This window comes from Haematobia irritans, chromosome 1 (genome assembly GCF_050003625.1).
Source record: "Haematobia irritans isolate KBUSLIRL chromosome 1, ASM5000362v1, whole genome shotgun sequence".
Classification (NCBI taxonomy): domain Eukaryota; kingdom Metazoa; phylum Arthropoda; class Insecta; order Diptera; family Muscidae; genus Haematobia; species Haematobia irritans.
In genome coordinates, this window is record NC_134397.1 from 2,716,708 (window position 1) to 2,742,444 (window position 25,737).

The 25,737-nt window shown below is 32.9% G+C and overlaps 2 protein-coding genes across 4 annotated transcripts in view; one reads left to right on the forward strand and one right to left on the reverse strand.

Moving 5' to 3' along the window:
• LOC142220027 (uncharacterized) overlaps window positions 1-25,737 on the reverse strand; it is a 139,910-nt gene that overhangs the window by 92,055 nt on the left and 22,118 nt on the right. For 2 of the 3 annotated variants that reach the window (XM_075288881.1, XM_075288883.1), the window contains exons 3-5: window positions 25,468-25,711; window positions 22,887-23,000; window positions 15,843-16,292 (exon numbers count right to left, since the gene is read on the reverse strand). In XM_075288881.1, coding sequence (XP_075144996.1) covers window positions 15,843-16,292; window positions 22,887-23,000; window positions 25,468-25,711 — 808 coding nt within the window. The remainder of the gene's footprint in view (window positions 1-15,842; window positions 16,293-22,886; window positions 23,001-25,467; window positions 25,712-25,737) is intronic. The other variant, XM_075288882.1, reaches the window with a different exon arrangement.
• Ir85a (Ionotropic receptor 85a) lies at window positions 23,427-25,398 on the forward strand. The gene is made up of 2 exons (XM_075288556.1): window positions 23,427-23,701; window positions 23,760-25,398. The coding sequence occupies exons 1-2, from the start codon at window positions 23,427-23,429 to the stop codon at window positions 25,396-25,398; spliced, it is 1,914 nt and encodes a 637-aa protein (XP_075144671.1).

A 25,737-nucleotide genomic window follows, 5' to 3' on the forward strand; every position in this document is an offset into this window, starting at 1 on the left:
TCCGTTTGAAATTGGGTACCTGATGTTAGTATACGGTCTCTAACAAGCATGCAAAAATTGGTCCATATCGGTCCATAATTATATATAGCTCCCATATAAATCGATCCCCAGATTTGACCTCCGGAGCCTCTTGGAGGAGCAAAAGTCATCCGATGCGGTTGAAATTTGGTACATTTCGTTAGTATATGGCCTCTAACAGCCATGTAAAAATTGTCAAATTTTATGTAAAAGTTTTGTAAAAAGTTTATTTTTATAGCAATATTTGTCAACATTTTATTTCTATAGAAAATTTTGTAAAAAATTTATTTCTGTAGAAAATTTTGTCAACATTTTATTTCTATAGACAATTTTGTCAACATTTTATTTCTATAGAACATTTTGTCAACATTTTATTTCTATAGAAAATTTTGTCAACATTTTATTTCTATAGAAAATTTTGTCAAAATTTTATTGCTATAGAAAATTTTGTCAACATTTTACTTCCATAGAAAATTTTGTCAACATTTTATTTCTATAGAAAATTTTGTCAAGTTTTTATTTCTATAGAAAATTTTGTCAAAATTTTATTTCTATAGAAAATTTTGTCAAACTGAATTATATACGTATTTAATCGGCCTTTTTTTTTTGTTTAATATATACCCCTTATGGACTAACTTACAATTTTGAAGACAGTGTTAAAAAGTTTTACGATACCTTGCCATCGGCAAGTGTTATCGCAACCCAAGTAATTCGATTGTGGATGACAGGAACAGTAGAAGTTCCTACGCAATCCATGGTGGAGGGTACATAAGATTCGGCCTGGCCGAACTTACGGCCGTATATACTTGTTTAGAATTATCCCACTCCAATATATTCCGCCTATTTAAATGTCTCACAATGTATCGATTGAGCCCTAAAAGGTCTTTATGTGTTCTTAATTGGTATATGCTTCCTATCTTCCTAATGAACGAGCGAACGAACGAATTTCCATAATTAAATTCCTCCACAATCCATGTGGTCTCACATCACATCTCGATCTTTACATCTATGAACTGTGAGGTTTTTAATAAATACTGTCACCTTAGATCAGATCCCAGGTTAATGACTCGTGTGTAGGCCTAGATGAGGTTGCAGTATCCATTTATAGTCATCTCATATCCCAACTATTATAGTGTGTGGGGAATAGGGGCATGCGGGCAAGGTAAATTACAAGCTTAACATTAAACTGCTCTACATTCTTGGTTAATGGCTCTATAGCTAAAGTGTTTTTTGTATTTTCGATTTCATTTGCATAATAATTTTTTTTTTTTCGTTTGGTAAGACAACCGAAATCAAACCCGAGTAAGAACTCAACGTCATGGTGATGGTGGAGACCACACACACATGTTACAAACTCCCATTGAAAGTTATCCGTGGGAGTTTAGATTTTTTTTTACAAATTGTAACCGAAACTTGACATCACCTCAAAAAATGTTAAATCACCGTCGTCACCACCATCGCTGCCACAATAGTCACAAGAGACTATTATAGGGAACCCAGCCTCCAAAGCTTGAAACATTGAATGGGAGAATAAATGAAACAAAACCAATCGAAAGCCCCCCCTAATCACAAAATGGCCATAAAATTTACACGAAACGGGGTATTTAGACAAAATACCATACGTATACTGGGCTAGTGGTTTTTTTTAGAAAGAAAACAACCCAATTTTCACACGCGTTTCAAACACTTAGCCTGTGGTAGATATGAATATATAACCAACTCTTGGTTATCCAAATGGAATAGAGTGGCACATGCGTTTGTCAGTGGTAAAGCTTGAATTATGAAATGACCACCGTGTCATGGTTCGGGGTTGTATTTCAAATTGTCTAAGCTTTAAGTTGAAGTGGTGGGGGGGGGGAGGTGAGATGGACTCTTTTTCCTAAACCAATTCGATTTGAATGAAATCAGTTTGTATCAGTTTTTTTGGCATTTATTTATACTGAAAACATTTAAGATGTTTTGAAATTGTCCTATTGTCTTCACCATTCAACTATCCATAGGTTGAGTATATCATTCATCGCAAGACAATCATTCATCTAGCCATTCATTCATCCATCCATACATCTATCCTCTATAATTCACACCAATATGTTTTTTGAATCTTATCAAACACCCGGCCATCGCTTGGTACTTTCTCTACCTTTTTTGTTATTCTTCTTAAACTGATTTATGGGCCCTGATGGTCCACAAAAAAGGTCCATTGTCTTTTAAGACTGTAATACTAGCATATAATGATGATGATTCTCACAAGTACTTCGCCTTTTTCCAATTGGTTGACAATTTGTCATCGTTGGTGGTTTTTTTCTTTCATTCAGTTCATCTTAGTTTATTGGTTTATTGGCCTTTCATTCACATCCAGGGCATTGGGTTGACAATGAAAAAGAAGCTTGAAGAATATTTTATTGTATATCAACTTGAGTTTTTATGACTTAGTTTTTTTGAACCATGAAATTGTATTTCCCAAAATTAACAGAAAATCGTTACGTTCTTTTTTATGATAAATGAAAGTCATAGCTCCTGTGATCGGATTAAATTTCGAAAAGAAGTTTGCATTCGTTTCTCCCAATGAAAATGACATTAAAATTTAGTCAACGAAATTTTTCATTGATGGAACGTTAACAATAAGAAACAAAATAATATATAATAGAAAATTTGATATAATAACGAACAAATTCATTAAATATGATTTTTTTTTTTGTTTTTTCATTGAAGCATTTTGTTAATATGACGAAGCTTTTGGTACCAAAGATGACGCCAACTTTTAGGGGCGCCAAACGAACGAGTTATTATACATTATTGGTAACAAGAAATGCATATTAAATTAATATTGATCTACTTAGACATGTCTTTGAAAGATTTCGACCAGGAACTAGAAAGATGGATGATCGACTTTTCAATTGAAAAAGCCAAATTTGACATTTTGATGTTTCTGGCTATAGAAATGTAGGTATATAATGACTATAATCGTAGATTTACTGCAATCTGGCAATCGATCATTCGAATTTATTTTTGCACAAAAAAAGTTGTAAAATCGGCAGAATTGATATATTAAAGGTTGAGTTACATACAGTGCTGCCGCTACTACTTCAATCGAAGTATTTTGCTTCATTTTCACAAAATTTACTTCGTCACTCCTTCTTCCAAAAATCTGCTTCACTTTTTGTTCTGCTTCAAATTTTTAAAATTTTCCCCATATTACCTAATTGTTTTTCCTATTCCTTTAATTATGATGAACATAGCGGTTTTAATCATTGAATTATTAACCGATGTGGACCAATTTTTGCATAGTTGTTAGAGACCATATACTTACACCATGTACCAAATTTCGGCCGGATCGGATGAAATTTGATTCTCTTAGAGGCTCCGCAAGCCAAATCGGGGGAGCAGTTTATATGGGTGCTATATATAATTATGGATCGATGTGGACCAATTTTTGCGTGGTTGTTAGAGATCATATGCTGAAACCATGTACCAAATTTCAGCTGGATCGGATGAAATTTGCTTCTCTTAGAGTTCCCGCAAGCCAAATTTGGGGGTCCGTTTATATGGGGGCTATACGTAAAAGTGGACCGATATGGCCCATTTGCAATACCATCCGACCTACATCAATAACAACCACTTGTGCCAAGTTTCAAGTCGATAGCTTCTTTCGTTCGGAAGTTAGCGTGATTTCAACTGACGGACGGACATGTTCAAATCGACTCAGAATTTCACCACGACCCAGAATATATATACTTTATGGGGTCTTAGAGCAATATTTCCATGTGTTACAAACGGAATGACAAAGTCAATATACCCCATCCTATGGTGGAGGGTATAATAAAATGAATTCTATTGTTTTGTTTTCAAAAATGTGTGCTACTTCAATTTTATTCAATCTACTCCACTTTTTTCCAAAATCTACTTCACTCAATTTGTCACTATCGGCAGCACTGGTTACATACCATGCGTTAATTCGTCCGTTGGTTGAAGAGTTGAATTTTCTCTTTGAAAGCAACAGTTTTGTTAAAGTGCTTCAAACTGAAAAATATCAACCCTTCCATCAACGTACGGATTAACGCATGATATGTAACTCAACCTTAAGGCTTCTATATTTTATAAATTGACTGTTGTACAAATTCAGTTTTAATACAACACACGTCTTTTTTTTTAATGAAAACAATTGAGCCGCTTCATTTGAAATCTCAAGGAATCTAAGAGGCATTTTTAGATTGACTTCTTGAAATGTCAATATGATCCCTTATTTTTAATGTCTGTACAGGGAAATTGAAATTTGCGTGTTTTTGCGGTAATTCTTTTTATCTTTCTATATTAATTATCTCTTATTAAAGTGGCGAAGTTCAGTACCTTTGACCTTGCATAACCTTAAATGCATTAATGTACAAATAATTTGTGACCTATATATAGATTCGCCATAACAAGTTATTAGAATAATTTCATGGAGTTCTAGTTATCGTAGATATTTTATGTCCCATTTTAATGATTTTCTTAGCAGAAACCTTGAGTGCAATTATCTACTGATAGCCATTTGCTAATAGGGAATTCAAACATTTTTATTCTACATCTTTGAAGAACTCGTTTCAATCGCTTTAAAAAACAAAAAACAAACAAGATATGAATATAAATAAAGTAAATGTTAATATTCTGTCATTAAGAATAATCTATAAGTAAGTCAATGTGCTTTCGGGTATCCAACGATGGTGGGTAGAAAAGAACTCACAAAATGCGATCTAAAAATGTCCAAATAATTTGAAAACCCTGTCATTAATGAACACATAAACACAGCCTTTAGGGATATGCCGAAAACATAATAAGAGGGTTATATTCTCCCAAAATCAAATTTTTCATAGTTGTATTCTTTTATTCTGTAGAATTTATTTAGTCTGGCAAATAATCAATAACTAAGAGTTTTGCAGCACTCAAAAAAAAGTGAACTCTCTATTTCACTAAAGCCAATTTAACTTTATTTTAGTTCATGGAGTTATTATGTTTGGAGAATGTTTCCTCTACTCTAATAATTTTTTGTGTTCGTTAGTTAAATTAACTAAAACCGAAGAAAAAAATATACACAAATGAAGGATAAAGATTAACTAAATTCGCGCCTTCCACAAAATAGTTCAATATTTCTTTAAATTGGCAAATTTTACTACACTAATAGAAAAAATTGCGTTTCACAATCGTGAACGGACGTTGTCAAAATGAAACGGAAACGTTCACAAAAAATCAAAACGGAATGTGCACGATTTCGTCCACGGGCGTTCACGATTTCATGAACGGCATTCGTTTTTCTTTGGTCATGAAATGTCTTAAAATAATCGTTAGACGTTGTTATGTCAACTCCGCCGTTGGTGCAATGTGCTAAGGCGACTGTTAACGTGTATCGTGCAGGCAACACAGGTTCGAGTCACGGTAGGGGAAATCTTTTTTTAATTTTGTTTATAAATTCGTAACCATTACGTTTTCAGATCATGAACGCTGGTTGTTGTTTTGAAAACTTATGGTGTCATTTTTACGTTGTCAGATTGTCCCCATCTGTTCTCAGTTTGACAACACATGTGTGTTGATTCACTTTCATGAACGGATCGTTTCAAAATGACCACGCCGTTCATGATTTTTTCTATGGGTATACAAATGCGTTCATCATGAACTTCGTATGTCACTAAAGACATTCTTGCAATTTTGAACTCCAATTTTTTCCTAAAAAACTACAAAATTTTCTTTAACAAATGAAAAAATTTAATTATGTCTAATAAATTTTCTTGAATTTGTCGAAAAATATTTACTTATTTTTATGACATCGGCGTGATGCCAGCGTTTTTTATACTGTTTAGTTAAAATTTTCTAAAAATATTCAAAATTTTCTAAAATTAACCGACATTTTTCTTCCTGATGGGTTCACTGTTTTTTCAGTGTGGTCATTTTTTTTTTTTAATGAGTATATATCTTGACTAACTATATATAATTTGTCATTTTGAATTAATGACACTAGCCTTAAGCTTATCAGTAAATTATACAAATTGTGGGAGGGAGAGAGAGCTATGCAGATTTCTTTGATTAGCCTATTCAACTGGCACAGTTAATTACGACGACAACATCTTCATCATATGATTTGATATGAGAGCATATATGTTCTCTATACACACATGTATGGGTGTGAGTTAATGTGTCGGCTCTTCTATTACGTTTTCACTAACGAATTTTGATTTCATTTCATTCGTTTCATTTTTTTTTTTTGGCTAGTGGCTAACCAGACATAGATAAATAAACAAATGCCAGCATTTTTAGCCAAAATGAAATTAAATTCAATATTTTACGGTTAGATTTGTATAATTTGATTGTTCCAAAAAATGTTTTTTTTTTTTTTATCTTAGCATTTTTTCATAGATCATAAATTTTGAATGGCTTGTTTTATTGCACCTTTAAAAATTTCTTGCTTTCTTTTAATTTCAAAATCACACACACCCATTTGTTTGTTTCTACAAAATAGCAGAAAAAGTCGAATAAAATCTCCCAAATATGCGAATAAACAATCATTCTATGAAGGGGGATTTGTAAAGTAAATATCAAACTATATCTAACCATATATGTATGCTTTTACTCTAATCTCATATGGTATTGTACTTTTGCAAGATAGCTATATTTTATTGTGGCTATAATGGGTTTTTGCATTTGGTTTCGCTTTTATCTATAGTCTTTATTTTCCGTTAAATTGTTGTATCGTTCAACTGAAATTGAATTTGAATTTGAATAAAGAAGTTACGAACAATAATAGCCAGAGTGGCGATACGGTTGTTTTGTAGTTTTTTTTATTTCTAATTATTGCTTCTTTTTTGTTTCGTTCATTTCATTTCATTTTCTTTACAATTTATCACATTTGCTTCTTGACTGGCTTTTGTATACTAGAATTCTCATTGGGTTTTCATCCATTATTATCTAGATGACTGTTATTATTATTTATTATAAACCGTTTATTATTATTAGATGAGAAATATTTTTTTTCTCTATTCTGAAGCTACCATTAGTACGGTTGATGTTGCCATATTTATTGCTCTTTCATCTGAGAATGATGATGTGAATGAATAGAAAATATGTGTGGATTGTTTTTCTTTTTTTTTTTCAATTGCAAACATAAATAAAAAGCATGCAAAAGGCAAAACACAAACACCATGAAAGTTTTACCAAATCATTATAATGTCCGACGTTGTCACTTGCATGGGTGTTTATGGGTTTCAAGTACACACCCACCCACATGCAAGTAATCAACAAACAAACAAAAAAACAACAACAAACAAATGTTACAGCTAATAAATCAAACTAGCAGCAAACCAACAAAAACCCGAATCACTGCTCCAACCAATACGGCTGTTTACACTTGTTTCAATTTCACAGATGTTTCTTTGCCCTAATCATTTGACAGGAGCCAGGGTCAGTGTTGACAACTTTACAATGGGTTAAATAACTGAAAACCGTTAGGAACACGTTAATACACGCCTTCTTTAAAAAATACCATTCCATTTTGAAATGGATTTATTTTTATATCCAATAATTAATGACATTTCTAAACTTAATGTCAACAAAAACCTTGGCCATTATATTGGCGACAATGTAGATTGAATCAAATTAATGATTTAATCAACCAATCAGCGTCTTTAATATAAGCTCCCCTAAATGGTAAGGGAGAAAGTTTTCAAAAGAGGAGGGCTGATTATGTTATTTGTTTACAAGATAATTAAAATATAATCCCAAAATAAAATGTTAAAACTATTAATCATTTTGCTTATGATTTATCACATAATACAAACCGATGTATGATGTATTGTTTATCAGATTGAAATATTGCCTATAAAAATGATAGCAGGTTTACTGAGATAAAATAATAAAAGTTCAAGTAAATCCTATGATAGTCCATGGTTTCTATATTTCCTAACTCGCAAAAAATCTCTCAACGTGATAGCGAAATAGATAGAGAAAATCAAAATTTTTCTTATATTAGGCATGGTCATCGTAGAGCAGATGACAGCACGCATTCTCATAAAATCCATTGAACGTGTTTTCACAAAACTTATTGTAAAATTATTTTTATAATTTTCTATGCTCATGAAATAAACCTTTTTCGGAAGTACTACATAAAAATTACCTACATTTCTGACCGCCAAAAATGTAAGAAGCAAATTCTGTAAATCGGATTGAAGAAGATTTCATGTATCCTCGAGAAAAAAACCTTCAAATTATTGTGGTTTTACTATTGATCATAACAGAAGTTAATACTTCGCAACTTCTTCATTTGGCTTTTGTTGGTTTCTGCAATGTTCATATACTTAATTTTTTTTTGCTTTTCTGGTCAAGGTTTACCAAAAACCAAAGATGATTTATTTTTTTGCAAATAAATAAACAAACAAAAATAATCTCTAATAATGCCCTGTGTCCAAACATATAAACAATGGTCACAATTTGCTTCCAATGCATTATAATTGGTATTTCATTTCTTCACATCCCCCAAACATTAGATGATGCCATATCGAATAGGAAATGTTGAAAACCGAGACAAATTTGAATCCCATTCCAAATCATCACACAATTGCTCGCTCGTTCACTCCCTCCTCATAGTCCATAATAGAGACCAAGGCATTAATCACAGTGGTTGAAGATGCCTAATTAAGAATCAATGCGCATGCGCAATTATAAACAGTGTAGTCATACCACATACTGACACCGCCCATTAAGTCCATATTGTTCGATTTGTTTGATTTTGCAATTTAAGCAGACCAAATAGAGTTAACGTTAATTTAAAAATAATAATAATTGGTAAACAAATAAATATAGACAAAGACATTCATAGCGAGGTATCCAACAAAAATGCTCTACCCCTCCGGATACATGTGTATCCAACAAATAGAAATATGTTTTCCATTATAAATAGTGGAAGTAACATTGCCGAATTTTGGATGCTTTCGCTATTTCAAGGAAAACAGTCAAAAAACTTCGTGGGCACTCTATTTTTTGGGTGTGTATGTGTGTTTTTTTTTTTGGATAGGCTCCCCTCTCCCTCTATGTTAACTGTTAACCAATTCAATGCAATCGATCGTCGTTGCATCATGAAATCGAACTCGAACGTATCATCATTTACGGACCAACGGTCACGAAAACATTGACGATGTTTTAATATTGAATGGAATAATGAAAGCAAAGCTGACTGGCTTTTGTGACTGGAAGCTTGACATGATGAAATGCAGAAATGATCGAATACTTCTGCGGATGCCTCTTGCATCTCTATTTCTTTGTTGGAAGTGCCAGAGATTTATCGTGCATCTTCATTCAACCATAGATATGTCTGGCACTTGCTGGTCTTGGAAAACGATGGATGGCATAGATGATAGTGGACATCAACGCTTGAAGAAAAGTGCGTGCCCATAGTGTTAGAGTTTCTGTGGTGATTTCGTTTTTTTTAGCCAACATTAATTGTGATGATCTAAAGCGTGTTAATGTTTAAAACAAAGTATCATCCATCCAATGGTTGGGTCATTGTTTTGTTGGACCCATGGACCCATATGTGTGAGCAAATGTTTGCTTGTATCTCACTTGGATATTCGTAATTTACATTGGATTGTTGTTGAAAATTGAAAGTTTAATTTTTATTCGTGGCATTGTATACTTATGAATTTTTTTCTTTCTTCTCCGAAATGAAAGTAAACATTTTAATATAAACAAAATAAGACAAGAAATAACATGTCTTGAATAAATGCATGACACTGATCTTTCTTCGCATATCATTTCATATTTAAATGTATGAGAAAAGGAAAAGTTATGTAATGACAATAATAATAAGAAAAAAAAGTAATCATCCTCTTCAGGAGGAAATTTTCCACTCTATCAATGTTGATCTACCATACATATTACCATAGACCAAGAAATGTATAGACAGACGTCTTTCATTCACAATTATTTTGTTTATTTTCTGTGCTCAGTCACCGCACTCAATTGGGCAGTCAAGTGACTCAATTTCTTTTTGGAAAACGAGAATTACCGTAGTCAATTTGCATTAAAACAAGAAGTAGATGTACACAATTTTCCATATTCTCTTACAAATTTTGGTGTTTTTTTAAGAACAAAAGAAAGAAAACAAAATTAATGACAAATTAAAAATCACTCATTTGCAGACGAAATAGTACCATCTACAGCGCTGTGAATGGACTTGAGACGTCTATATCTTTTTTGGTTTATGATATTACATACGAAAAATTTTGGTTAACTATTCTATTAAATTGAGGAAAAAAGCTGAAATGTTTGTACAAGTGCATGGCATAAAGGATAAATATAAAGAATGCTGATGAGGAATGTGGAGGTTCCCAAACCATCGTCCATCTAACCACCCTGCAGTATAATATAATTCAAATTAATGAACAATACATTGGGACAATTTTAATTATATTTTCTCCGATTTTAGCTATATCGGTCATTATTTTAATCAAAAACAAAATTTAATTAATTTCATGGTACTTTTATCCATAACCCTATTTTTTTAAATGTACTCACAGAGAAGGAATATGATCACCCCAAACAGGTTTCAAGAACATAATAGTACTTTTTCATATAATATGTTTGTCGCAATCATATTATATTCTGGGAAGGTATGTATATGATTTCGGCAAGCATGTTATATTTTGGAAATATGCAATGTACCTTTTTCAGTATTTCCATAAAACAGCTCATAAAAAATAATTCCAGAGTGGGATTAAATATCCCATTTTAAATCATTACAAATAAATATCCTAGGTAATTTTCCATTTCTGTACAAATACGAATTTTATAAAGAGCTGCCAACTTAAGGTAGACGATTAATATAATTCGTGCGAAAATATTAGCTTTCCGTAATATCTCTTGGTCCGTTATTTTGCTCTCCTGGATCATTTAGTCATTAATGCCAGCTCTAGGATACAATCCAAAGATTTCATGTCAACTAACCGTTTTAAAAACAAAATTATATATTTCGTGTCCATTGGTTAAGGATTAACCTACCTTTATTTCATTTGTTGCGGTGTCATGAAAATCCATTTGTAAATACATTTTGCCACTATTATTGTTAGTAGACCATCCTTTGGGTGGGATGAACGCACTTTGTTGATTAATGATGAGGTGCTCGGTTTGATGTGTGCTCAACGCAGTGTTATGTGTTACAGGTATTGTTGTTGTTATTCTAAGAGTCGTTGTTGGTTAAGTCGTTCTTGTCTTTGTCGTTCTTGTCATAGAATTCCGTAGTCGTAGTCGCTATTGTCGTCGTTAACTTTAACCGTATTCTGCGAATCTTCTTTTTCTTTTCTTCCTTTTGTCAGCAGCACTCATTTCATCACTTTGTTTGTCACTTCATTTCATTTTCCACGTTGTCGTTTTTTCACGCACAGATTTATTGGTCAGAGAGTCATTTCCTGGTAATTTTTGTTTTGTTTTGTTATTTTTTTTATTAAACCGGCTTTAGAAACAACGGCTCGGACACATTGAGTCCACACGTGTATGTATGGATGTGTGAGTGTTATGTTTTCTTTCCTTTTGCTTATTACATACATAGAATATTCAGTTGTTGTTGTTAAGATTGTTTGTTTGACTTAAACAGACATGGACGACAGGTTTGCATAAATATTTTAAGTTAAAGTTTTTCTGCTGTTATATTGAATGATGTTGGTGTTATTAACTTTGTTTTTGTTGTTCTTTTTGCATTTCGACAAGTGCACTTTTACTGCTTCTCCCAAGAGAAAAAGGGTTCACATACACAAACAAAAAATCATTTACACGCACTGAAGACCACAAGAACATGTTTATCTGTTAAAGTACTCTGTTACACAGTCCTCTTTACACTAAGAGATTTACAGTTGAGTAAAATGTTAGCTCTTCGGGCGTTTCAATGGCTGCAATGGAGACTGAAGGTGAATATGTCGTTGACAATACAAGTCAAAGAAGAAAACCAAAACAAGATTTGTTGTTAGTACTTATTTCAAAATAATAAAAAAAAAAAACACAACAACATGTTTCGATGTCAATAGCCCAAGTCGATATCATTCAAAATCTAAACACTCACTGACCTCATTTGAAGGCTTGGTGAGGAGGGCCTGGCTATTGCATTTTACTTATTTCGCAAAGCAATACCACCTATACTTATTGGGCAAGTGAATAGTGACTACTAAGCATTACCATTGAAGAGGAAGAAGAATGGAGTATAGAGTGGAAGAATGTCTTCAACCGTAAACTGTGTTCCCCCATGGTAGTCAGTTTACCACAGAAGTCACACGGTATCAATGCTACATTACTTAATCGCCAATTTTTCTTTTTGTTTTCTGGGTTTTGTAAAACAAGAAACTCTACACCAACAGGTCGAAGAAATTTACTGGACTTTGGCTAACCATGTCAGTGGAAATCAGATCGATTTGACCAGTTTGTGGTTTAATTTGCAAAACTTCATCGTCACACTTACATGCGATATGGATGAAGTTGGTGACCAAGTTTTACGCATGCTTCAATTACGCATACGTAGTATCACAGCTCTGAGGTTTGATTGTGAATATAATACTCTGGTATCTGATGTTGGTCAAATGTTGTCATACTTCAAGCATGGATGGATGGCTTCATTTGTTATCCACTCATGTTTTTTTTTTCTACTGATCTAACCGCATAACACAACATAGTTCTTTTGTTTATAATCAACGGCATAAGTAACAGATATACTTTCCCTTTGTGTTCTTGCAAGGTGTATTGCTCTAGAGATATGGAAATATACGAGGGCGCAATGATTTGTGGACATTTCCATTTCAAATAGAGTTTAACAACTACTGCTACTGAATAGGCCAATTTCACGAGTCAATGAATCATCTGCTAGATATTTAATGGGAATCGAAAGTCATTGTTAGCTCCATGAATTGATTCATCACTTATACCATAAGTCCAACTGAGAATCTTACGTTATTCGCATTCGTAGGAGTCACACAGCAAAACATCAATTAATTAACACCAAATGAAACGATATCTGTTTTGTGTTGTTACACATCGATACTCGACAGTATCGAAGCTATTCTAATAACAGAACCTATGGTATTGTCAAAATGATTAAGTTAAAGACTATTCAATCCATTGTGATACCACAGTGTGGAACTTCTCCCTTATCAATGAGTGCTGTCCGATTCTATGGGACTATAAAGTCCCAGGTAATTTATGTCTACAATAAGGAAGGTAGAGAATATAATCCAAATTTTGGATTGGAAAAAGCGGCTTTATACATTCTAGATTGAAAAGATGACTCATCGTATTCAGTGTTTCTCTACCAATCTTCGGGAACATCAAGAATATTTACTTCTATACATATTTCTTAAGGGGACATTTAAACTGATAACAACATTTGCAACTTGTTTTATGCTGTTATGGCTAGAAATAAAAAACCGACAGATTCAATCTCAAGTTTAGGGAACATTACAAATCTCCTTTAAATTAATTTTTTTTAAATATCTCCTTTTGGATTCTAACTAAAGAACAAAATATTTTTGTAATTTTTAAAAACTAATAAACTACTTTTGCAATTTTTTCCTTAGGCAATATATCGGGTCTTTTTAGATATAAACAAAGTTATATTTTCCCAGGATCACAAAAACCAATATTGAACTTCAAATACACCTTGCAATTTTACTGATCATAGTGTCGCACGCACATTCACTTCTCATCCAATTGTGTTTCTTCTCTTGTTGTCCATTCCCAATGGGTAGGGGTCCTTTGTAAGCCGCAGGTGCTTGTGTGTTTTTCTTCTTGCAACAACAGGAAAACATAAATCCTCTGTCATTAAGAGATTATGCCGACATCCATCAGTCTCTGTATGAGACCCCAATTGCTAAGCAGGGTGATGAAAACCTCATGTTAAAATATGACATTACAGGCTTGTATGAATCAATTTAAAGTCGTTGCACAAAAATTCACTGCATGTACACACACACACAAAATTCAAACAGACCCAGGAGTCCCGAAAACAGGATTCCCATACTGATTGATATTCAAAACACAAATCTCTCAGGTTACGGAGCATTCAAGCATTAAAATGATAGAGGATTGGTAAAACAGATAAATACAATATTTTCTAAATTGTTTGTTTATTTTGTTTGAATTGCTTTCAAACTCTCTTTTTTTGGTAAACCTGACAGAATGTTTATATGGGTAAAGGCATTTATTTAAATAGCCTGGCAGGTAGGTAGACTTATTCAATTTTCATAAATGCACTCTATACTCGCACACGCACGCATACGCATACATATGCTCTCTTTTCCTTTTGGGGGTATAAAAATGCACTTGGATTTCTTTTTCGGCGAGTTTTGATTTTCGTTCTCTTTAGGCCAGTTGTGGGATCTTATTACCGTTTTATTATCTTCGGCACTGAAACTTGTCTTACTGGTATCGAATTTCATGCAATTTTTAAGCAACGAGAATTTTGTGACGATTTTGCAATGATTTCGTTTCGATTTATTCCAAAAACAAATATGAGTTTGTTTTCTATGGCTTTCATATGCACTAAACACAAAACCCACAAAAATGGCTTAAAAAAAGACATAAGAATGCACAGCACAACAAGAGCCCATCAATATGTAGTATCACATTCCATTAAGGGTAACTTTTGTATTTCTTATTATTCCATATTCTTAAGGTTCTTTTGTGATTCGTTTTTCCAACAATTTTGGAGGTTATTTGCTGTGTTTTCTCCTCCCCTTTTTGGGTATTTAGTTTTTTGCGTGTACGAAATATTTTTGCAATAATCCAATATCAACATTTTTCAAATTTCACTTTTGTCCGTTCATTGCTTTTGTTTTCATCTTTAAGCGCGATTGCCAAAAAAAATTGAACTTACAAAACAAAATTTACACGACGCGCAAGCGCTCCTAAACCCGACTTAACATCAACTCTCAAATTCTCAAAGATAACTGAATCAAACGAGGCTCAGAGTACGTAAACAAGCCATAGATACAGCTGCTCAGCACATTGGGTTGATGTTCGTGTTGCAACACCGGCTTTTGAAGGTTCGATTCGAACATTGAACTACGAAATGTTTGTGGTTGTTTTGTGAGACAAATTAATTGAATGAATACAGGTGACAGAATGTTTAAGATAAATAGACCAATTAAGTAAGGTGGGGAAGTGTGCGTATATGTGTGTGAGAGGGAGAGATCCAGAGAGTGAGTTAATAAGGTGAGACCTTAAGTAGGTGAATAATGACAACTACTGAAATGCGGGGTTTAAAATGACAATGAAGTAATCATCTCATTATGAATATCATTAGGAAATAACTAAATATGAGCTAAGCAGACTGGGCAATACCCTACATCCTAAAAAAATTAAACAAATAAAAATATGATTCGTCCTAGATATCTTACCTTGAAATTAATCTAAACCATCTAAGAGATTAATCTAAGCGCTTGCCCTAATCTCAGATTTCGTTGTCAGTAAAGAAAGTGGAGTAAAAACAAGTGAAAAAATTATGTTTTTGTTTGTGGAATGTGTTTTAAATTATTTTTAAAACTGAAATTTTGTATATTTCGATTGGGAATTTCAATTCACACATACATTGCAGTCAATTAAAAATTCAAAAATTTATTGAAATGATTTAACAACTTTGTATTATTAACCTCAATTTCAATTTTAAATTTATAATCATAGAAGGCTTTGTAAAACCCTTTTTATTCAATATTGTCAATTCATGAAAAATTTTCTCTTTTCAAAACTTGACTTCCAAAAATTAAGTTCATTAAATAAATAATATTACATATAAAACTCAAAAAAATTAAATAAAATCTCTTTTGACTTACCTCATTTGAGTTTTCCGTTTCATCCTGTATTTGGCTATTGGAGCTTTCCTCCTCATTCTCTACCTTGGCAGAGTCGTCATCACCACATTTTGGTGATTTGGGTTTTTGTTGTTGTTGGTCCTGGTTTTTTGCAGATTGTGGTTTGGCTTTGCCATCATCAATGCCACAAGTCGAAGCAGGAACTGATGTTTGATTTTGATTATTTTTATAAGTCGTAGTAGTAATTGTTGTATTATTATTATTAGTAGCATTGTTATTGTTGCTGTTGTTATTATTACTATTCTTTGGTTTTTTATTTAAATTAGGCGTCGTCGTTTTGTTCGTTGAATTTGTTTGATTATTGGTCGTTGCATTTCTGCTGGTTGTAGAAGAACTCTTGGAGTTCTGTAATGTTTGTAAATCCTTTTTTAATTGCCCAATGCTGCGTTCTTTGGTTTTTATTTCCTCTAGCTGAAATTGAGAGAAGAAGTGCACAAAATAAAATCAATCTTATATGATTACACAGAAAACAAAATTCACGAAATGTTTTCCAATTAAAGTCTTAATTGAGTTTTAAAAAATATTCAATTAAAAATTTAGTTGATGCAACAAATTTTGTAATTGAAACACAAATCAATCCCAAAAATTAATAGTATCAATTAATTTTTCAATTGGATCAATTTCTAATTGACTTTCAATTAATTTTTTAATTAATGCTATCATTTCTGTGATAGAAGGCATTTTAATTGAAAAATTAATTGGAATATTGTGATAAAAATTTTAATTTTTATAAATGTGTATGTTTTAAAGCTAAAAAAAATTGTCGTAATTAGAATAAGTTTCCCTCAAATATTCTTAAGTTTGAGTCAAGTCAAAAATTTGATCAAACTAAATACAGTGAACTTCTATACAATGAAGTTCTCTCTATTATGAAAAAATTTCAAAAACGCTGTGTTTTTCCTTCCCAATTTTTTTTTATTCTGATATAATTTATAATGAAGTTTCTACATTATGAAGTAATTTTCTGGACCCGTCAATATTCATTCTAAGGAAGTTCGACTGTATATCAATAAAAGACATCCACAGAAAAAAAATATTTTTCTTTGTTTACTCTGCTTTTTAAAATTATAATCAATTATAAATAAGTAAAATTTCCTGAGGAACGAAATTCTCCTTTGTTTTAAAGTATTTTCTTTACCCCATTATTATTGGTTTGATTTCAGCTTAAAACCATACATTGACTGAACTACAGGAGTAGCTTGACCAACAGAGGAATAGTATGTTTGTCAAATTTATTTTCTTTACGTGCAAACCGAATTTATGTCAAGCGATGCAACAATAGTCCCCAATACTTTTTATTTGCTTTTAAGGAAAATTTGTTGGCGTGAACAGAAAACTTCGCTTGTCTAAAATTCCTCAAGTTCCTCAGAAAATTTTATTTATTTATTAATTATAAAATTTTAAAAACTACAAGGGCTATTGGCTAATCCTCAAAAATAAAACCCCTTTTTTTGTGTGTTGATTATAAACATTTTTTATAAATGTCTCGAAATCTGAATTCAAGAAACTCTTTCGTTTATTTTTTGTGTAATTTGACCGGCGACAAAACCTAAAGAAAAACAAAACAAAACATGCGGCATAATCACAAATGTTTAAGGCCAGACCGCCAATAATAAATGAGACCAAATAGTTGCACATTAGTGATGGCAAGGCAAGCAAACCAGACCAGTTTTATATTAATGCAATTTCTCCGTAATGATACAGTTACACTGAGCAAAATCATTGAAAGAAATCAAAGCAGAATTTATCGAAATAGTCATGCGATAATATTTTGTTTTTTTTTTTCAAATATGTTTGTTTGGTTTGAGTTACATAAAGGGCTGACCCCTACTATTGGATTAGAACACACAAGATTTGAGTGGTTTTACTCCGCCTAATAGTTCAATGAACTAAAAACCTGTAGTCGTTAGTCTCTCGCTTTAAGGCTTATAATTTATAATTTCAAATTTCGTCCTGCTACACCTTCAGTAAATTGCCCAGCAATTTTATTCTGTCTGCATTGAAAAACATGCCAAAGCAAAAAACACAAAACATCAGCATAAATAGCCGAAGGGCTTTAACAAATTGGTCTTCATTCATAAATTTCGATGAATTCACACGACCGAAAGTCTTTTCTGTTTTCAACATTACTCTCTTGTCGTCCAGCATTCCTCTGAAGACTGAAGTTCACTTCAAAAACCATTCTATAGTCATCTAAGCAAAAACAAAAAAATGATATTGAATGAGTCACAAGCACGGAACTGAATAAAACGTAATGGCCACTCAGGACACTATAAAAAAAATCATTTTCTCACGTTTGGTTTTATATGAGTCTGTGGCGGCTAACGCTGAGCTTGGACTTGGGTCGATCGTATGTGGCAGACATACAAATGGACACATGTTGTTTACCCACTTGGAAACATTGTTCAATGAATTGACCACAATTTTATAGTTGATGCAGTACAGGACCTCTAAGCCATGAAGTCAAATCACAAATAGATTATGAATGCGTAGACACCATGCATGTACAGTGGCTACATACCGTTTAACGAAGAGTTTACACTTCAGCCCGGTAATACAGAGTTTTTGGGAAAATTACTGTTGAATTATGACAGAAAATATAAATATATATAATTTTCATTAATTCATTGTTTTTTTTTTTTTTTTCTTTAATCTCGGAAATATTAAACTATATATGTACAGACCTATTCCCAGATATAACATCCAGAATGTTATGAGGACTAATTTTTCGATTCGATCTGCCAGAAATTCAGTGAATTATGGGTATTGCCTCATCCCTCAATAAAGGTTTAATAATTGGACCTTAAATTTGACGTCTGGAGGGTACTGAAGGTTTAGTTTTCAAGTAATCGTTTTACAGATATGATATCTAAAAGATTTGAGTAATGCGGTAATTTGGTAGTAAGGCGGTTGTGAATAACAGTTTATCACTGAAAAAATATCTTATCCGAATATTAAAGATTATGCAGCCTACACCTGCTGAGGCCATATTTCTTTAAAATTAAGAAATTTTGTTTAGAAAGTTAATGAACTTTGCTTTACAATTTTTTTTTCATAAAATGTGCAACAGAGAACGGCTGCGATCTACCGCAACCGACCAGTGCATTTAGTAAACACCAACATTTGCAATCTTAAAACACCAATTGGTAAAAAAATTTCAACCACCAATATCCAATGCAACCGACGACTGTCGGTGTTTGTTAGTATGAGTGTTGGTCTCTCGAAAACACAGTGTAAAGCAATCACACAAATTGGTTACCCATATCTCAGAAGCAACGTTGCCGTTTTGGTCCGATCGGACCAAAATTGGTCCAAAAGATTTCTAATTTTTAAATTTGGTCCGATGGTCGGACCAAACGGAATTTGGCCCATTTTGGTCCAAAAGATTTCTAATTTTTAAATGTGGCCCATTTTGGTCCATTTTCATAAATTTGGTCAAAATTATAAATTTTTTGTAGTATCTAAAATTTCTATGACATATTCAAACATATTCAATAGAATATGTGCACTGAAAAAAATATTGTCGTGAGGCTAAAGATTTCTCGTCCTTAAAATACGAATGCGAATTTTGTTTAGCATAGAAGACGTATTTCTCTGAAATAATTTTTTTTCCTTGTCCAAAAGTCTATAAGTTTTTCAATGAAGTTGGTTTGTCCTTATAGTTAAGTGATTCGACATAAAATTTGGTATCCTAACATTAAAGAAAATTTCGTTTTACTAAAATCAAAATGGCTTTAATATTTCTGAAAAAAATTTAAAATTAATGAAATCGTCTTCAAGGCGCTTTGCATCTTGATTGTAAAACTAAAATTGTTTAAAAATAGGAGATGTTTTTTAACACATTATTTTAGAGTCGTGTTTTACTTGAAACATAAAATAATTTTCACTTGTAGTAAAAGGGAATTGTGGCGTTTCAATCACAGAAAATCGAATGAAAATTTGGCGTTGATGTCAACTAAAATTTACTTTAAAATTCGACCTTTTCAAAAAGTAAATATTTTCATATCAGTCCTTTCTGATTTACTTTACTTTTTTAATAAAAGCACTATGTATAACAATAAAATATTTTTAAAGTATTTTTCTTCGAAATTGGAAATTTGGTCCGCTGAAGGGAACTTTGGTCCGATTTTGGAAAAATTTTGGTCCAAAATAAAATTTCGTAGTGGCAACGCTGCTCAAAAGTTTGGTATTCTCTTATTTAGTACTCTCTCAATTCTCTTGAGCTAACTGCTAGTAATTGTTGTTGTTGAGTGCAATCACACTTAAGTGCCAACCAGCGTTGCCACTACGAAATTTTATTTTGGACCAAATTTTTTCCGAAATCGGACCAAAATTCCCTCCAGCGGACCAAATTTCCAATTTCGAAGAAAAATGCCTTAAAAAAGTATTTAATTGTTTTACTTAGTGATTTTATTAAAAAAGGAAAATAAACCAAACCAAAAAAAACGTCGACTATTCAAATTTTGAAATTTGAAAAATTAAATTTTTGAAAAGTGGGAATTTTAAAGTCAATTTTCGTTGACATCAAAAGTTATTTCAATTATTTTATGTTTCAAGTAAAAAAAACGACTTTAAAGTAAAATGTAAAAAAACATGTCCTATTTTTAAATGCTTTTTAGTTTTATATTCAAGTTGCAAAAAGTCAACAAAAGAAAATACAATTTTTGATGTTAGTATAACGTTTTTTTTTTCATGTTAGGACACCCAATTTTAAGTCGAATCACTTAACTATAAAGACAAAACGACTTCATTGAAAATTTGATCGACTTTTGGACAAGAAAAAAAACTACATCAGCGAATACGTCTTTATGCTAAGCAAACTTCACATTCGGATTCTAATGACATGAAATCTTTGGCGTCACGACAATATCTTTTTCAGTGCACATATACTTTTGAATATGTGATAAAAATTTTAAATACTAGAAAAAATTTATAATTTTGAAAAACTCTATGAAAATGGACCAAAATGGGCTAAATTCCATTTGGTCCGACCATCGGACCAAATTTAAAAATTAGAAATCTTTTGGACCAATTTTGGTCCGATCGGACCAAAATGGCAACGCTGGTGCCAACCTCGTTTTTTGTTTACCGAGCGTTGTTACGATCAGTGCTGCCGCTACTACTTCAATCGAAGTATTTTGCTTCATTTTCACAAATTTTTACATTTTTCCCCATATTACCTAATTGTTTTTCCTATTCCTTTAATTACGATGAACATAGTGGTTTTAATCATTGAACATATGCAAACCCTATTTTTCATCGCTGGAATGGCAACCCTTTATTTTTGTTTTGTCAATGCGTGAACTGTCAAATTGTTGTGAGTAAATAACGCTTGGACATGTGATGTGCAAGATGAATCGGTAAGTAGTGCAATAATTTCCATGAAAAATATATTATTAATTATAAATTCTTTAATATCTTTACCAAAGGAATACGCTCATCGACGCTATTGTTTTGTTTTCAAATATGTATGCTACTTCAATTTTATTCAATCTACTCCACTTTTTTCCAAAATCTACTTCACTCAATTTTTCACTAGCGGCAGCACTGGTTACGATGTCGATTGGTTTAAGATTGCAAGACACTGCATACGAACATTGTTATATACTATTGGTGTTTTTATTCTCGCATTTGTATCAATGTAAAAGATCGCATGGTAATTGGTGTCTTACTTACTGCCACCGACATTTTGTGGGTAAGATTGCAATACAAAAAAAGCCACCGGTTGTAGTTCTCTGATGTGCAACACAAATCTTTAAAATTTGCGTCCCCCCATTAGAGTTGTATTTCTTAAAAGTAAGGCAAATATTCCTTAAGGTGAAGAAAATATTTCGGATTAAAAAAAATATCTTTTGAATTAACAGAATTCTGGAATATTGGGATTAAGGAAAAAATTTCAAATATAGGGTTAGAATTAGATGAGAATTTTGCATCTTTGGTTTAAAGTTTTTTTTTTTTTTTTGTCGATAATTAAACTGGCGTTAGGTATAACGGCAGCCCTCGGGCTCAATTACACTAAACAAAATATTGTCGTGAGGCCAAATATTGCATGTCCTTAAAATACGAATGCAAATTTTGCTTAGCGTAGAAGACGCATTTCTCTAATATGAAATTTTTTCCTTGTCCAAAAGTCGATAAACTTTTCAATGAAGTGGTGTTGTCCTTATAATTAAGCGATTGGACTTAAAAATGGGTATCATAACATGAAAGACAATTTTTTTGGGTAAGGTCAACTTGAATTTAATAATTCAGAAAAATTATTTAAAATTAAGGAAATTGTCTTTAAATTTGTTGTCTTTTTGCATCTTGACTACAAAGCAAAAAATCGTTCAAAAATAGGACATGTTTTTCAACACTTTTATTTAAAGACATGAAACATATCATAATTTCTACTTGAAATCGTGTTTGAATTTGGAAAATAAAGTTGTCATTAACTTATGTTTAAAGGATTTTGAAAACATATGAAGAAAACAAAGCTGAAAAATCGAAAAATTAAAATTTGCTTCCTAGATTCAAGTGCACGAACCCCAAATTTAAAAGAGAATTGTGTCTTAAAAGTATCCTTACTTGAACTCTCCGCTTCTTTGGCTCGGAATCAATACCAAAATTGTTAAAGTAAATACAAGACTATTTAGTCCATTATAATACCTTAACGGTGAATTTCTTTCTTATTGCTGAGCGCAGCCCGATTCTATGTTTAGCTCAATGATAAGGGACCTCCTTTTTATCCCAAAAAAAAACTGACATTTACTTGTTAATATATCAAAAAACGTTCGATTTTCAATTTCAATTTTAAAGAGCCTAGATTTAAAGCCAAATGACTCGCTAAAAAATTGATTTATTTTAAAGAAGCCAATCTTGGACCCAAATCCAAATAAACTTTGTTTTGATCCATTTAAACTTCTTTCTTCAGAATTTTGTCGCAATCTATGATGGTGGGTGTTTTCCATGGTTTTTCAGTTTTCCAAATTTCCTTTGTCTTGTTGAAGAATTTTCAAAACTTACCAATCGTGAAATTTCAATTTTGGCAGATTTCTGTATTTGAGTCAATCGGATTTCATAAGAATCTTTTAATTCGCGTATATCAGCTGCTTTTCGTCTATCAGCGTCGCAATTAATCTGTAACAGAGAACAAAAAAAAAACAGACGTATCCCACGACCTCGTCACTCATCTATTCCAAGAAAATAAAACAAATCCATGTTAATGGATCAACATATTCGAACTTGAACACTTGGCAAACATTTCACATTTCATTCCAACGACACAAAAAGGATAACAACGGAACAGAAAGCAGGCATGCAATAACAGGTTATTGGTGTTAGTAGAACGGACAACAGCAACTTTAGTGTATACGACAGGAGGAGGAGGAGTTATGGGACATTGATAAAGAAAGATGTCTTTTCAAATGACATGGGGAGGATTAGATTGATTGTAATGCAGTATAACCCAAGGACATTTGCGCAAAGTAAGGATAGTCCTTTGAAGTTACACATATAAATAAAGCTGATGATTTCCAAAGAAGCCATTTAAGAGTAGACTTCTAAATGAGATATAGGATTTCGTGGTTTCTCGCCATACTTGGTCTTTTAAATGCCGATGGCCAGAATCATACTCTGGAAGCCTATCTTAAGCAGCGGATAATTGTAAATTCTTGGATACCTCCAAATCGTCAAAGTCTTCTGGAATATACAAGCCATCTCTTTTGCTCATCCCATTTAAAACTTGTCCATATATATTGGGAAAGAAAATGTTCCTTCACCTACTGCAGCAAAATCTTAAGGAGGTTTAGTGAATGTGGTCTATCCCATGTGATATTAAGGTATATGTCATTCAAGTACTCTCCATTTATTGTTAATTTAAAATTCCCATCTTTGCAGAAATCGATATCCATCATCTTCATCATTGGAAAAACTCAAGGATAATGGAATTTTACTTCATTTGCTGATTATTCTTCCGGATATATCCCATACTTTGGATCTAAGTATCATACGAAAAAAATCATCAGCCAAACATTTGACCTTCATAGTGGTAGTGGTGCAGCAGAATACGAATGCTGTACCCCACAAATGGCTGAGATCAACATTTGAAATATTTTGGAACTTGTGGATTATGAACATTGCCATTATCTACGCCGATCAAGAAAAGGAGACCATAGTAATCTATCGTTATGATCCATTTAGTGAAGAGCCCTCGTATGAAACACTCTCCATGGACAGAAGCAAATGGCATTTGGATCAATTATTTCCTCGGACCATGATTAATATGAAGTTGAAGCCTTTGCGTATATGCTTGTATGCCGATGAAGTACGCTCCTTATTTCTGCCAAATGGTCATGTACATGGTACAGATGGACTAATGACATCGTATTTAGCTGAACGTATGAATGCTACTGCTTTGGTAAATCGCATAGGAGTCTATGGCAATGAATCGGCTAGCCAGGATTTATGCTTTCGAGAGACCGTCGATGAAATTGATCATTTGGCTGGAAATATTCGTTTCCTGTCACCAGAATCATTTTATGGGCGTGTGGAAAATACTTTAGCTCTAAATCGTGATGACTTATGTGTCCTTGTGCCAAAAGCCCGTATAGCTTCCTCATTTTGGAATTTGTTTCGTTCTTTCAATTGCAATGTTTGGATGTACATTCTGGTAACGCTCCTGGGGACCTATGGGTTTTGTGTAGTGGTCTTTCGCAGCTATCTCGCTAATGACAAACTAATGCTGGATCTTTTGGCTTGCATGGTTACAACACCATATGAAAATCGAGCTCACTCAAAGATGTCCTTGCGTATTTTCTTCACCGTATGGTTAATCTATGGTCTCCTTATTTCTGCTGCTTTCAAAGGCAATTTGACCAGCAATCTTGTGCAAAGGAAATATTTATCCGATATTAATACCTTAGGTGATCTTGCCAAATCAGAATATCCTCTGGCCACCTTACCGAGGCATGTCAAACATTTGGATCGTTATTTGGATGCTGGCAACCCTAATGAGGCTCTAATCAAAAATAAAATGGTTACAATTACCGATGGACGTTTAAGGGAGTTAGTCGAAGAGAATAACCGCAACTATGCTTATTTGCAAAAACATCATCTTACTGTTTTCCGGGCCAATTCCCGCAAACATTCCTTGAATGGCAGGCCCTGTTTCCATGCAATGGCTCAGTGTTTGGTACCCTTCCATGCCGTCTACATTGTTCCATATGGTTCACCCTTTCTGGGTTACATCAACCGCTTGATGCGAAATGCCCAAGAGCATGGATATATTAATCATTGGGATCATTTGATGAGTGCTGCTTTTAAAAGGACTCGGCGTATAGGCTCACTGCAGCGTCACAATGATGATGAACCCGAAGTTTTACAATTGATTCATTTCCAAGCTGCTTTTTGTCTATGGATTTGTGGATTAGTAATAGCATTTGTCCAATTTCTTGTGGAAATTTTCAAGATTCAATTTTGTCTTCCCTCGAAAGGAATCGTATCTTACATTTTTAGGGGGGAAGCACATGCTCTTTAAAAGTAGCCGCATTTAAACAGCACAACATAGAATATGGAACTCTAGCTCTTACGAGTATATTAGACTTACCACTTTTTTTTCTTCCAGAGCCTTATTGGCTTCTTTTAGGGCATTTACTTCGTTTGTCAGTCTTTGGATTTCATAGTTCACGAGACCGCCCACAGCGGTAGCGGTTTGTGGCAAGTTTTCGGCATTGGAGGCTGAGTTTTGCTCACCTCTCTTGTTAGTGCCGTTTTTCTTTAAATGTTCGACAACATTTTGTAGCTTTTTCACCTCAGTTTTCCATTTTCTAGTTTCAGCTTCATTTTGAGCTCTGTGGGGGGGAGAAAAACACAAATT